This window comes from Temnothorax longispinosus, chromosome 6 (genome assembly GCF_030848805.1).
Source record: "Temnothorax longispinosus isolate EJ_2023e chromosome 6, Tlon_JGU_v1, whole genome shotgun sequence".
NCBI classification, from domain to species: Eukaryota; Metazoa; Arthropoda; class Insecta; order Hymenoptera; family Formicidae; genus Temnothorax; species Temnothorax longispinosus.
Window position 1 is genome coordinate 10,749,034 of NC_092363.1, and position 15,010 is coordinate 10,764,043.

At 45.7% G+C, this 15,010-nt stretch overlaps 1 protein-coding gene across 1 annotated transcript in view; it reads right to left on the bottom strand.

The window, feature by feature from the left end:
* Positions 1-1,329: 1,329 nt before the first annotated feature.
* The window catches only part of LOC139814919 (uncharacterized), a 172,443-nt gene continuing 158,762 nt past the window's right edge, over positions 1,330-15,010 (bottom strand). Inside the window, exon 4 of the mRNA XM_071781441.1 lies at positions 1,330-1,675. Coding sequence (XP_071637542.1) covers positions 1,425-1,675 — 251 coding nt within the window. The 3' untranslated portion in view covers positions 1,330-1,424. The remainder of the gene's footprint in view (positions 1,676-15,010) is intronic.

Sequence of the window (15,010 nt, forward strand, 5' to 3'; positions counted from 1 at the left end):
GCGACAAAAGCCACATCGAACATACGCCGAAAAAACTGACGATTGCATCGGACGACGGATCATCCGATGCAATCCGACGCGGGAACCCGGAGCATTCAACTCCGGGACAACCGAAAACGCTGACGCGAAGGTCAGCGCAAGGCGCTGACCGCGTAAGGTTAGCGCTACCTCGGTTAGCAACGACACGCGACTACAACATGATAAATACCGCCGAATGGAACGATCGGGCGGGCAGTCGGAATTTAGAATTGAAACGAGTACGTGCGTCACCATACAAAATAATAACTCGTTAAAACCTTCCGGCGTCTTTTGAGTGTAACGCGATTATCTAATTCAAATAAATGGGACAGTTGTAAATTTGAGCAAGACAAATATATTTGAATTAGTGATTTAATACATTGCGACGAGTTTTCTTTTCCGGAATCTCAGAACCCTGTGCCGGAACACTCCCGGTTACGGCACAACAGTAGGATAATTTTGTACACAGATACGTAATTATTTAATTACAACTTTCTATAGACAAAACGTAAAATTTCGCAAAATCTTTTAATGCATTAATTAGTTTAGGAGTGTTCGATTAACCCTTTGAGTGGCAAGAAAACAAGCACCAAACGGACCAAAAATGGCAACATGAAAATTCTGTCAGATTTTCATAAAATTTGATATTAATGGGTTTTTTAGGGCACTAAATACGAATCTGAGGTCAAAGTTTGACAATTTAAAACGGCTGATCCAACTTCTTTTGAACTAACTGACCTCCTTTGAACTGACTTGATCGACAGATTTGACAGACTGACTTAACCGAAGGGTTGATCACTCGAAATTTGAGTGTACGCCAGGTTTCAAGACCTCTCGGACTTGATTGTCATTCTTTAGAATGCGGAATTTTATTGCATTATTCCTTTAGGGGGCGCTATACTAAATCCGCCATTTTGAAATTTTGAAATTTTTTACAGAAAATTCGTATTCAGCAACCTAAAAAACCCCCTAATAACAAGTTTTAAAGAAATCCGCTAATTTATAAGTTTTCAAAATTTTGGGTCGCCATATTGGATCAGCCATTTTGAATTTTGTAATTGTGATCCCAAATTCGCATTCCGCGACCCAAAAAACTTCTAAGTAGCAAGTTTCAAAAATCCTGCTAACTGGAGAAAAATAAAACAATGTGCGTATATATGCATCAATGCCATTTTTGGCACGTCTTTTTTCTGCGCATATATGCGTCAATGCCACTCAAGAGGTTAAACATTTGTTTTTTAATGTAATTTTATGTACAATTGTTTTATTATAGATCTTTAAGAAAATAGAAAAATCAGACAATTAAACACATTAGTCTAGCATAATCTATAATTCACACTTAAATCTTACAGTTTCAACAAATAACAAGAACATTAATAACAAATAACAATAACAAAAACAACAATTCAACGTCCAATTATTGTAGGTTCATCAGCCATAGCTATTTCTTCAGTAGGTGCTTTATCCCTCTTCCTCTTCTTTGAGAAAAGTATAAAGGCAAGGCCAGCTATGAAATTGCACAGAAATACGATCCATGCAAGAATGAGAGAGTAATCATATTTTATCACTGCATTTTTTGGAAAGGTTTCCAAAATGTGATTACTCTCGTACTCAATTGATGAAAGCAGAACCTGTATTACCACCATGTTGCAAGCAGCTAGAAGAAAATGAAAGTAAAATTAATTAATATAAAGTGTAGTGCAATTAATATAAAATTCATTAATATATAATATAGGGCTGTTATTTTTGATAACTTCGAACCTTCGAAGCTTCGAATATCGAAACTTTGAAGCAAATTACTGGCTCTAAGGACCGGTCTACAATGGATGTTGTAAGTCATAAGTCATAAGAATTGGCCAATCATAGTTCATTATTCTTCGACCGCAAGGAGAATAATGGACTGTGATTGGTCAATTCTTACGACTTACGACTTACAACACCCATTGTAGACCGGTCCTAATTCGGGTACCTGTATGATGCGGGTACCCGTATCAACGTGGGTATAACAGCGCATGCTATAAATATCTGTATATTACACGAAGATGCGTATATGCAGAATAATAAAACATAAATTTTCACACACTTCAAAAATGTCTAAAATATGTGAAAAAAATGCTTTTATTAACCCCCCCGTTTTTTCGGTACCTTCTCAGTACATACGTGGGTCTGTTATGTTTAACGCTATTCCCCTATCTTAAAGTATTTTAAAAAATCTGAAAAAAATTACAAAAGATCTGTCTACATTTTGTAGTTAATAATTTTATAGTCTTTTGATAAACGTCGTTTATTTAATATCTTATCTTTAATAAACTTTGAATAAATTTAACAAAATTATTACTTACAAAAGAGGATTACGTCTAGTGCATACGTGGGTCTGAGACGTCCATGCGAGATTTGACTTGCTCGGTATTCGGCGATATATTAATCTTTGATAACAGCTCTGAGTCCCTCTTCAGTCCCTTCTCCCACCTACTTTTTTAAGCACGGGAGCCAGACAGGCAGGCTTGCCAGTTTTACAGTTACGAGCAGATATTATTTTGGCCCGGCGTCCGAAAGATTAATATATCGCCGAATACCGAGCAAGTCAAATCTCGCATGAACGTCTCAGACCCACGTAAGCACTAGACGTAATATTTTTTTGTAAGTAATAATTTTGCTAATATTATTCAAAGTTCATTAAAAATAAAATGTTAAATAAACGATGTTTATTAAAATACTATAAAATCATCAACTACAATGTAGACAGATGTTTTGTAATTTTTTTTACATTTTTAAAAATACTTTAAGATAGGGGAAATAGCGTTGAATATGACAGAACCCACGTATGTACTAAAAAGGTACCGAAAAAACGGAGGGTTAATAAAAACATTTTTTCACATATTTTAGACATTTTTGAAGTGTGTGAAAATTTATGTTTTATTACTCTGCATATACGCGTCTTCGTGTAATATACAGATATTTATAGCATGCGCTGTTATACCCACGTCGATACGGGTACCCGAATTACCGAGGTACTCGCGGAACTGGTCCAGATCCGTATACACGAGTAACGGGCAAACGGGCGGGTACCCGAGTACCCGGGTATCCGTTTCTTTTTTCGAGCTCTAGTTATAATACTTCAACATTGTAATTTAGGAATACATAAATATTTTTTAAGAATATATATTAATTAATTTTTTTTATTTAAAATATTTTTAGCGTCTTCTAAATGAATTTGCCATTCGCACAAATATATTTTTCGAAACTTCGAAGCTTCGAAGTTCGAAATTAAATTCGAAGCTTCGAATATCGAAACCTTCGAAGCAAATCACCAGCCCTAATATAATATCTTAAAAATAATTTATTATACTATGTTGATATATTATACTATGCATTAATTTAATATTTAAAATAGTAATAAAAATTAAATAAATTCAAACAACTTGTAATATAATCTATGTAATATGACTTCTAATTCCTTACAAGTATTTATTAACTTTAGAAGTTAAAGGACGATGGGTACAGAGCCGATTTAGGTCCTGACCATTGGGGAATCTATTTTATGTTTTTTCATACCCTTGATGTACTGAATCATTATCAAACGTTAATTTCAAGCTAAACTAATGGGAGAATAGCAAAAATCGCATTCAAAGTATCACAGTTTTGTTGGAATCTGAACAAAAACTCAAGAATATACAGGGTGTTTTATGACATGTGAGACCTACTTTATAAGCAGTGAATAGGGGACACAAAAACAATGAAAAAAGTTCATGTATACATATGTTCTATTTGACCTTGTTTCCGAATTATAACTTTGTGGTTCAGTAATTTTCAGCTGTTTACCTATTATGCTTAGGAAGTGCTTGAAAAAACCTCCTTACTTTGTATGTAAGTTTACAGTCATCGTATCAAATTTTTCAATTTTTTAAAAATTCCAGGTATTGTCGGATTTGTTGGCAGCCTTGTTGCATATGTTTACGAAGTATTTCAACACTGGCTATGGGTGTTGAAAACAATTATTTTCAAGTAGCCTCACAAATAAAAGTCTAATGGATCTAAGTCTGGGGAACGAGCAGCCATTCCTTGATCTGAATACTTATTTATTCTTCCTCACTTAACTATTCTAACGTACAGCAAATTAGTGAATTATTAAGTGCTTCTAGCTATGCACTTGTATTTGGCTGTATTCCATCCTTTACTATCCCTTTACACTTATGTATCATAAAATAACCATTAAATCTTTGGCATTCCCTACAGTAATCATTTTACTTAGGTCGTAACATATGATCGCGCTACTTACTACGTTTCGTTAATATTAACAGTAAAGAACTGAAGTTACAACACAATACTAATATAGCATAAAGGCACATAACAGTGTGATTGCGAGCAAGTATCTTTATTTCTTCTATTTTTTCTGACTTCTGTGGCGTAAATACCGGAGTTACCCTATTTATTTATAAGAATTATAATATATATTATAGATATTACAGTTTTTTCACGACTTATTACAGATAATTTCACTATTTACGAAAATATTTAATAAAAATTAATGTTAATTTAAAAAAAAAGTATTTTATCCAAAATTAGAAAAAAAAACTTAAAATAGCACAAGCAATGAAAAGTGTCGTTTTTGATCAAAGCGGATCTTGGTGCTTAATAATATTTCACAATATCAATTATTGTTAAATACATTTTTCAATTTTTTAAACTGCGTGCCAATATGGACTTTGTCGGACTTAAAACGCAATTGTGTAAACTGAAACTGAAAATAATATCTCATAAAATAATATACTAGAAGAATATTTATAACAGTTACATCTGAGGGTCCAGGGTACGAGTCCCTGTTCGGGCGCCATATAATGATCTGCCGTTTTGAGAAATCAAACGCGGACTAGCTCGCCGGATCAGGAGTTCGATGTAGGTAGGCCTAGAAACAGTAGTCAGTATTTAATTCACACACGCAGTTTATTCAATATTCGTAATAATAAAATTAATACTCGCAATGATACAATGCCGGTTTAATCCAGCGGTTCAAACGGACGCATACGTGTAATCGGAACGCGACGTTATAACGGGTTATGCGGATGCATACGAGTGAGTCCCGATTGCGCACATTACAAATCGGACACAGCAATATTTCCCGATCGGACACGGTGTCGATTGCACACGGTGCCGATCGGACACGGTGTCGATTGCACACGGTGCCGATCGGACACGGTGTCGATTGCACACGGTGCCGATCGGACACGGTGTCGATTGCACACGGTGCCGATCGGACACGGTGTCGATTGCACACGGTGCCGATCGAACACGGTGTCGATTGCACACGGTGCCGATCGGACACGGTGTCGATTGCACACGGTGTCGATCGGACACGGTGTCGATTGCACACGGTGCCGATTGCACACGGTGCCGATTGCACACGGTGCCGATCGGACACGGTGTCGATTGCACACGGTGCCGATCGGACACGGTGCCCTAGGGGTGTAGGCGGGGGGGGGCTCCGCCCCCCCCTGCACCCCCCCTGTGCACCTGGTGGTGTGGGTTGGGTTGATGCGTGGGGCGGGGGGGGGCTTCGCCCCCCCCCCCGCACCCCCCCCATGGACACGCCTTCGGCGTGCCCGGTAGGCAATGTATTAAGTACATGCGTGGGCGGGGGGGGCTTCGCCCCCCCCTTGCACCCCCCCATTGTGTAAGTAAACCCTGTGTGCAATCGACATCGTGTGCAATCGGCACGGTGTGCAATCGGCACCGTGTCCGATCGGCACCGTGTGCAATCGGCACCGTGTGCAATCGGCACCGTGTGCAATCGACACCGTGTCCGATCGACACCGTGTGCAATCGACACCGTGTCCGATCGGCACCGTGTGCAATCGACACCGTGTCCGATCGGCACCGTGTGCAATCGACACCGTGTCCGATCGGCACCGTGTGCAATCGACACCGTGTCCGATCGGCACCGTGTGCAATCGACACCGTGTCCGATCGGCACCGTGTGCAATCGACACCGTGTCCGATCGGGAAATATTGTCGTGTCCGATTTGTAATGTGCGCAATCGGGACAATCCCATGCATACGACGCGGTATTACAGTGATCTTTTACACGGCACGCGGTAATTTACAGTAGTTTACGAGTTTACGGAGCGCGAGATTACGGGAACGCGGGCGCATACGTATAAACGGGACGCGATATCTTAGGACGGTTTATGCGGATGCGTACGGCGCGGTCTTGCAGTGCTCTTTTAAACAGAGTTGTTAAAAAACATCTTTATAAAAAGAAAAAACAAAACATGTTTTTTTCAAAAACGTGTTTTTTTTAGTTCATCAAAAAACAGACTTTAATTTATGAATGTAATCTGTTAGACACTATAATTGCTTTGCTGCGCCAAATAAGTCAATCAAATTGGTCTATTTTATACTTCAAAGTGTTTTTAAGACGATCTTAAATATAAGATTTGATCTTATATTGCTATTATGAATATCGCCTTATGAATACATCAGACATGCGACATACGACGATCCGATATGACGATATCCAATAGAATTTATTTTTTAAGATTCCAAGCGTTAGCAACATTTTTGTCCCTAGAAAATGTATTCTGCTATTGAAAGTCGGACGTCGTACGTCAGATGTCGACACAGAGTGAGTCCTGCGTTCTGCATTAGAACCTGTCTAAACACGAAGCTTATTGTCGAGATTAGTCGAGAGCGTAGTATGAAAGTTTTGCTACAGGTGTGCACTTATATAATACATTGTTTTCTGGATTGTAAAGATTTACGTGTAAAAATAAAGAAATATGGCCGGACGACGACAGGATGCAGTTTGGCAACATTTTATTAAAATTAAAGGTGATGATAAACCATTGAGAGCAAAGTGTAAACATTGTGAAATGAGCAGAGGAGGACCAAAACGGCGCAGGGGATCAGATGCTGAGCAGGGTGGCATTACGGCGGGACGATGAGGCGGCGGTTAAAGACGAAAAGGGTATCACGGAAGAAAGCTGGTCTGGTGGTCTGTTTGGGTAAAATAAGAGGGGGTTTTCTTTAAGGAGAAGGTTAAGATGGTGGGTAATAAGTAGGGCCCGGACGTTCGGGCACGGAGCCCGGGCGCGGGCCGAGAACCGCTGCGCGCTCGTCAAACATCGAGTCCGATCGCCGAGCGTCGGAGCGCTCGGCGATCAGACTCGATGGTGGGGCGAGACTCGATGGTGGGGCGAGGCTCGATGGTGGGGCGAGCTTCACGAGATCTACTACTTAAATAAGCGAAGACCGCGGAGACTGACTTTTCTATTGTTCGCGATCGCACGAGAATACTATTTCGTACATCGAATTGCAAACATAATTAAAAGAAAAAAATGACTTCTTTGTCATATAAATATGACAGAAATATATATGATTTTCTTACAAAGCCGAATCGACTTTATTGTAAAATATGTTCCACGTTCCTGTATAAAGTTACTTCCTATTCCTTAATACGGCATGAGCAAACCGATAAACATATACGTAATCTTTACCGATCGCGATTTTCGTTGGACGATGCTCCACCCACAATTCAAGGAAGAAAGTCCACATTTTCGCAAGAAATATGCGAAGCTTTTCTTGCTGCCGATATTCCGCTAACAAAACTAGACAATCCTAAATTACACAAGTTTCTTGAAAAATGGACTCAACAAAATGTCCCGGTAGCGTCCACATTACGAAAAAATTATGTAGAACCAAATTACGTCGAAACAATGTGTAAAATACGTAATATTGTGAACGAAGATAATATCTGGTTATCGGTAGACGAAACTACAGATGTAGAAGGCAGAGCTGTTGCAAATTGTATAATAGGGACCTTACATTCAGATAAACCCAGTAAAATTTTCCTTCTTAATTCTGCAGTATTGGATAAAACAAATAATGAAACTATTGTTCAATTTGTCGAAGACTCTTTAAAAGAATTGTGGCCTACTGGAATACACAACGAGAGAGTATTATTGTTTTTATCGGACGGTGCTGCTTATATGAAAAAAGCTGGAAAAAAACTATGCGGCATGTTTCCGAAATTGATCCACGTAACTTGTCTTGCCCACGGATTACACCGTGTAGCCGAAGAAGTTAGGTGTACATGTAAAAAAGCAAACTGGATCATTTCGGAAACAAAAAATATATTTCGCAAAGCTCCACATAGAGTCGACTTGTTTAAAGAAATGCTTCCCAATGTTCATTTACCGCCATTGCCAATTACAACTCGTTGGGGTACTTGGATCGAAGCAGCAAGTTACTATAAGAAGCATTTTTTGGAAATAAGATCTGTCATTGAGGCTTTGCCAAATGATTCTGCCGCTATTAAAACAGCTAAGAAACTATTTAAGTCGACAAAGATCCAGGAAGAGTTCGAATTGATTCATACAAATTTCGAATGCCTGGTGCTTGCAATTAAAAAACTAGAAAATCAGACTCTTCCTATACTCGACGCAATCAACGAAATACAAAATATTCAGAACATAATTTCTGCATCTGATGAAATTAAATTATGTATTAAAAAAAGATTGGTTACAGTTCTTAAAAAAAATGAAGGATACCAACAGTTTGTGACAGATGTAGAACGTATTCCTCCTATTTTCAAGTATGCCCCACTTACTTCATGTGACGTGGTACGAAGTTTTTCAAAATATAAATCCATTTTATCGTCTAATAGAAGAAGTTTTAAATTTCAAAATCTAAAACACCTTCTTATAGTAAACTGTTTTCATAATTTATAATTAATTAATTTACATTTAAAGAAATATTCCTATTTACTTTTAATTTCAGAAAAATAAATGTTAAAAAAAAATTAAAATCGAATATATCTTTAAAAATAAAAATAAAAATAATAAAAGACGGGAAAATTTAAAAAAAAAATAAAAATAAGATTTAAAAAAATAAAAACAAAAAAATAAAAACAAAAACTAAAAAAAAAAGGCAAATGGAACCGGCTCTCCACCACGTTCTCGTTCGTGGTTCTGGTGTAACTAAGAGTGGAGAATCTTAACTTATTTCCTTTTGTTCGAGAGCACGCGGTAACGCGATGTAGCGCGAGGTAACGAGACGATCACGATTAACGACACAGCAAGTAACAGAAAAATAAAGCTTGTATTTTCAGAAAACGTATTTACAATATGTACAGTCTTGTTTCTTTCCAGCGAAGAAAGCGAAGCCGTGAGAGCGCACAGACGTTATACGGCAAAGCGGTGAAAGCAAGCGCGTGCGACTATCTATGCGAAAAGCGGTTTAAGCGGTATAGCAAAGCGGTGTACTAGCGGTGATCTGCGAGCGAAATCGATTCCGCGGCGCAGCGGTGGTCCCTTTAACTCCTCCGAGGCGAAACTCCCTCCCTGCAGATTTCTCAGAATTTCGGGAGGGTGATTGGCCGTCGGAGTCTCGCGTCATGGAGCTGACGTCACCGCTTTCACGTGGTGACCCGACGGGGTCGTCACCTGTTTTCGAGTGCTTTGTGTATAGCATGGATCGTTCCTTTGTTCTAGCGTTGTTGTTTGACTTTATTATTGATAACAAAGTTAAAGTTTCTGGAAAGTTAATCCCGAAAGATCCATGCTATACCGAATATTTCCGTGACAATTCTTGAACGGCATTTCACGCGAATATTAATTTACTGAATTTACTGCAGGCGTGCATGTGCAGACATGCAGCCGAACGCGACTTCGTCGCGATGCTGAAATTTGCGATCTCAAACATCCCGCCCGCCTCGTCATGCTTGACGAAACAGGACGGTGTGTTCGATGGCTCGCTAGATGAGGCGCCTGACGTCGCGGTCGACAGAATCGATATGCGATCGATTTCACTGAACGCGATTTCGGCGCGTGGTGCAGGCGAGCGCCAGCGGCGTGGCGCGCCTGCGCAGTGTCACAACGTGCGACGATCCCGAGCAAGACACATAAATATTCGCGATATATAATATGCGTAACGCGAGTTCGTGGTATGTGAAAGTATGCGCGAAAGTGATTTTACGACGTGAACTGTGAATGGTGGCAGAAGGCCAACGAAGATAATTAAGCATTGGCAGAGGGCCGACAAAGACAATTGAGCATAGGCTGAGGGCCGATAACAACAATTAAGCATAGGCTGAGGGCCGAGACCGACAATTAAACAATCGTAAATGTCGAGTGGCTCACGCATCCGTCGGCGGCGGCTGGTCCTTGATCCAGGGAAGTAGCACGAGCTTGCACAGCGGGCGCACGAGCTCTGTGGTGGCTGTCCGAATCTTTGCAACGCGGACCACGCCGTCGTCCCCTGGGTGCAGTCTCACGATCCGGGCGAGAGGCCATCGACTCGGCGGCGTGTTCTCGGAGCGTACGAGGCACAAGGCTCCCACGTCCGGGACGTCCTCGGTTTTGTGCCACTTCGGCCGGGCTGTCATCCCGTGGATATATTCCCGTGACCATCGAGACCAGAAGTGATCGCGCATTTTCTGAATGTGCTGCCACCGGGATAGCGTGCCGTCGGCAGTCTCCTCGAGTGAAGGCTCGGGCACGGCCAGCAGCGGGGCGCCGATCAGGAAATGCCCCGGTGTGAGTGCGGAAATATCGTCCGGGTCGTCAGATAAAGCCTGGAGCGGTCGTGAATTCAGGCAGGCTTCGACTTGTGCGAGGAACGTGGACATTTCCTCGAAAGTGAGTGTGCTCTCTCCGATCACTCGTCGCAGGTGATGTTTCGTGGATTTCACCGCTGCCTCCCAAAGTCCGCCGAAGTGTGGTGCGGCAGGCGGATTAAAGTGCCATTTCACACCTTCGGAGGTGACCGAATGGGCGATGCGACGGCCGTCGGCGGATGACGCGCGGAACATATCCTGGAGAACTCGGTCAGCGCCGACGAAATTGGTGCCACAGTCCGAGTAGATCTCCTCGCAGAGGCCTCGACGTGCTGTGAAGCGACGGAATGCAGCCAGAAATGCATCCGTCGTATAGTCGGAGACCACGTCGAGATGCACGGCCTTGGAGCTGAGGCAGACGAACACGGCGATGAAGGCCTTGTGGGCCTTGTGCCCTCGTCCCCGGCTCGTGCGGATGAGAATGGGGCCGGCGTAGTCCAAGCCGGTCCGGAGGAACGGGCGCGCTGGTGTGACTCGTCCTCGAGGAAGATTTCCCATGGGCGGCTGCGGTGTGGCCGCTCGCCATCGCGTGCATGTGACGCACCGATGCAGCATCTGTTTGACCACGGTCCGACCTCGAGGGATCCAGAATCGAAGGCGGAGGAGCCCGAGAGTGAGCTGCACTCCCCCGTGCAGCGTTCGACGGTGGCAGGAGTCGATCAGTAATCGAGTGAGCCATGAAGATGGTGGGACGATCATTGGGTGCTTCTCATCGTGAGGTAGCAGAGCGTGCTTCAGGCGTCCTCCTGCTCGTAACACGCCGTGGTCATCCAGGAATGGATTTAAGTGCACCAGTGAGCTCCTCAGTGGTACAGTGCGGTTGAAGGCGACTGCGGTGACTTCGGCGGCGTAGTGCAACCCTTGCACCACGCGGAGCCACAGAAACAGTGCCTCATCTATCTCGTCAGGTTGAAGCGTGAGCATCGTGCGGGCGACGGAGTGTCGCCATCGAGAGCACCAGGCCGTGACTCTCAGTAGCCGGTGCAGGGATGAGAACCTGAGTAGCATGTCAGGCTCGACTTCAACCTTCGCAGTGGCGGCTTGCACCACGACTCGTTGTTCGGGCATCTGGTCGGCGGGTAGTTCGGAGTCCTCGTTCGGCCAGTGAGAGGGGTCCTCCTGGAGCCAGGCTGGACCCGTCCACCACAAGGGGTGGTGCAGTAGCTCACTTGGAGCGATCCCCCTGGAGGCGCAGTCGGCTGGATTGTCCCGCCCTGGGACGTGTCGCCATTGAGCGTCGGGAATCTGCGTCTGGATGTGAGCCACGCGGTTTGCGACGAAGGTCTTCCAGCGTGAAGAGTGCCCTCGGATCCACTGCAGTGTGGTCTTAGAGTCTGACCAGAGAAAGACAGGTGCTGTGGACAGACTTAAAGTGTTGCGATAGTGCTTTGCGAGATTCGAAAGTGACGCGGCGGCACACAGTTCGAGGCGCGCCAGTGTCACTTGCTTCACCGGTGCCACTTTGCTCTTGGCGGCCAGGATGTGTACAGCCCGGAAGTTGTCTGAGGAGACGCGGAGGTACACGACGGCGGCATATCCTCGTTCGGATGCGTCGGCGAAGCCGTGTATTTCCAAGTGCTGGTTCTCGGGGCCAGTGCCGAGCCAGCGATTCACGCGGAGGCCTTCGAGCAAAGGAAGTTCCTTGAAGAGGAGCTCCCAGCGGTGAGCGTCGGCGGAAGGGAGCGGAGTATCCCAATCCAGCTGCTGCAGCCATGCAGACTGAATTAATATCTTGGCGCGGATTATGACCGGAGCGAGCCATCCCAGTGGGTCGAAGAGACGTGCGGTTTCCGCGAGGACGTGTCGTTTCGTGTACTGAGTTATCGTGCGCGGGTGTATCGCGAACGCGAAGCTGTCCTCGCTCGGGTACCAAAGGAGACCTAACGTGGTCTGACTTTCGTTCTGCCAAGAGTGCGGTTCTTGGAACAGACGGTGTTCCCGGGGAATGCCTTCTAAAGCTTCCTCGCAATTGGACGACCACTTCCGAAGCGGAAACCCGCCCGCCATGCAAAGTTCGCGAAGTTCGGTTTGCAACGCGATCGCGCCGGGTATTGTGTCCGTCCCCGTCTGGACGTCGTCGACGTAACGGTCCTCGAGCAGTGCGACGGCGCCCTGCGGATATCGCGCTTTTTCGTCGTTAGCCAATTGAATAAGTGACCGGATCGCGAGAAACGGTGAACACGCGAGGCCGTACGTCACCGTGTTCAGGAGTAGTTCGCGCAGTAGCTCGGTCACCTTTCGTCTCCATAGGATTCGTTGGAATCCGCGGTCTTCAGGGTGCACGAGGATTTGGCGATACATCTGTTTGATGTCCGATACGAGTGCTACGCGGTACCGGCGCCAACGCGAGATCACGTCGGCGAGCGCGGGCAAGAGATTAGCTCCTACGTGTAAGTGAGCGTTCAACGATTCACCGGACTTCGTGCGTTGCGACCCGTTGAACACCACTCTGAGCTTGGTGGTGGAGCTGGCCTCCTTGAATACTCCGTGATGGGGTAAGTAGCACTTCCCGGTGGTGTTGTCTTCGGTGGTGCTCACCTCCGTCATATGTTGCAGGTCTTCATACTCCTGCATGAAGGCTCGGTAGAGCTCACCGAACCGCGAGTCCTGGTCGCATCGTCGCTCCATGGTGGACAGCAGGCGCTCCGCCGGCTTGCGAGTCTCAGCGAGGCTCGTTGGAATTTTCCGGAACGGGAGTCTCACGACGTACCGTCCGGTGGCCGTACGTTCGTGGGTGCGCACGAAGATCTCCTCGCATTCTTCCTCTTCGGGCGTGAGAGCGGCGGGAGCGGAGACGTCGGTTTCCTGCTCCCAGAAGCGGCGCACTAGATCGACTAGCTCGTGGTCGGCAGTGCATTGAAGTGAACTGCGGTGCCCTTCTGTTGCACCACAGCCCCCCGAGAGGATCCAACCGAGAACCGTCTTCTGCGCTATGGGCGCTTCAGGCCCTCCTTTGCGGATTCCGTCCTCGAAGATGATGGAGCAGACTTCCGCTCCGAGGAGTATCTCGACTGGATCGTTATCCAGGAACTGCGGGTCGGCCAGAGGAAGTCCCTGAATGTGTGGCCACGCTGGAGCGCGCCTCGTAGTCGAGCCCTGATACAACGAAAGACGCGGCAGAACGAACGCGACGGCGGAGATTGTGGACCCGGTCGTGATGGAGGTGATGCTCACCGTCACCTTCCCGCGGGTCGATCCCGATTTTGAGCCGCCGATCCCGAAGATTGACACGGCGGAGTACGATCGTCTAAGGCGGAGCTGCTGAGCCAGAGATTCGGAGATAATCGATACTTCAGATCCCTGATCGATCAGAGCTCTCACGGCGTGAGGATCTCCAAGGCGGTCGGCGACCATCACCCGCGCGGTTGCCAGAAGAACGGCCTTGCTATCTTCGTTTTGACGCACTGCGGATAGTGCGCTGACTTCTGCGGGTGTCGGCTCCACGGGTTTCGGCGCGGGGACTTGAGCCTCGTGGAGCAGTGTGTGGTGCCTAGACTTGCACGTCAGGCACGTTTTTGACGATTGGCACTTCGCGATCATGTGATTACCAAGGCAGTTGTAGCACAGCCGATTAGTCTCGACGAAAGATTTACGCTCGTTGGCCGGCTTGGCCTTGAAATCGTTGCACGTCATTAGGGTGTGCTTTCCCTTGCACAACGCGCACTGTGGATCGAAGCTACGTTTCGCGGTGTGAGTCTTCGCGGATCGTGTCTCTGTGGCTTTCGACGCGGGTTTCGGTTTCGCGGCATTAAGTGTTAGTATGCGCTTGGTCATGAAGTCTGTGAGTGCCGTGTGATCCGGTGGATTGATGGAGTCGCAGATGGAGGACTCCCACTCGAGACGCGTACGCGGATCAAAGAGCTCGACTACGAGGTGGTTGAAGAGGTCCATCCCGTGGGACTCGATAGGCCGGCCGATGCTCTCCTGCGCGTTAACAGCGGCCGTCGCGGCGTTGGAAATTCGGCTAAGTTCATCGGCGGTATCTCCCTTCATCTTTGCGACGGCGGTGAACGTTGCAAAGTTGGAGCGTATCAACTCCCTTTTGTTTTCGTAATGCTTGTCTAAGATCGCCCATGCGCGTTCGTAATTATCTCCGGTTACGTTTAACGATCGAATTAATTTTTCAGCTGTGCCTTTCACGCACGACCGAAGGTAGTGGAAGCGCTCAACGTTTGAGATGGCGGAGTTTTTTCCGATGACCGACTGGAAGAGGTCACGAAACGACGGCCAGTCTTCGTACGCGCCTGAGAAATCGCGCAGCGTAATGCGGGGCAACGAGGTCTTAGGAGAGTGTTCGTTGTTCTGCACCGGCCCAGCTGGCACGCTGGGCGTCGCGGGTTTCAGTTTGTTCGCGAGACCGGTAAGCAGACTATGCTGATG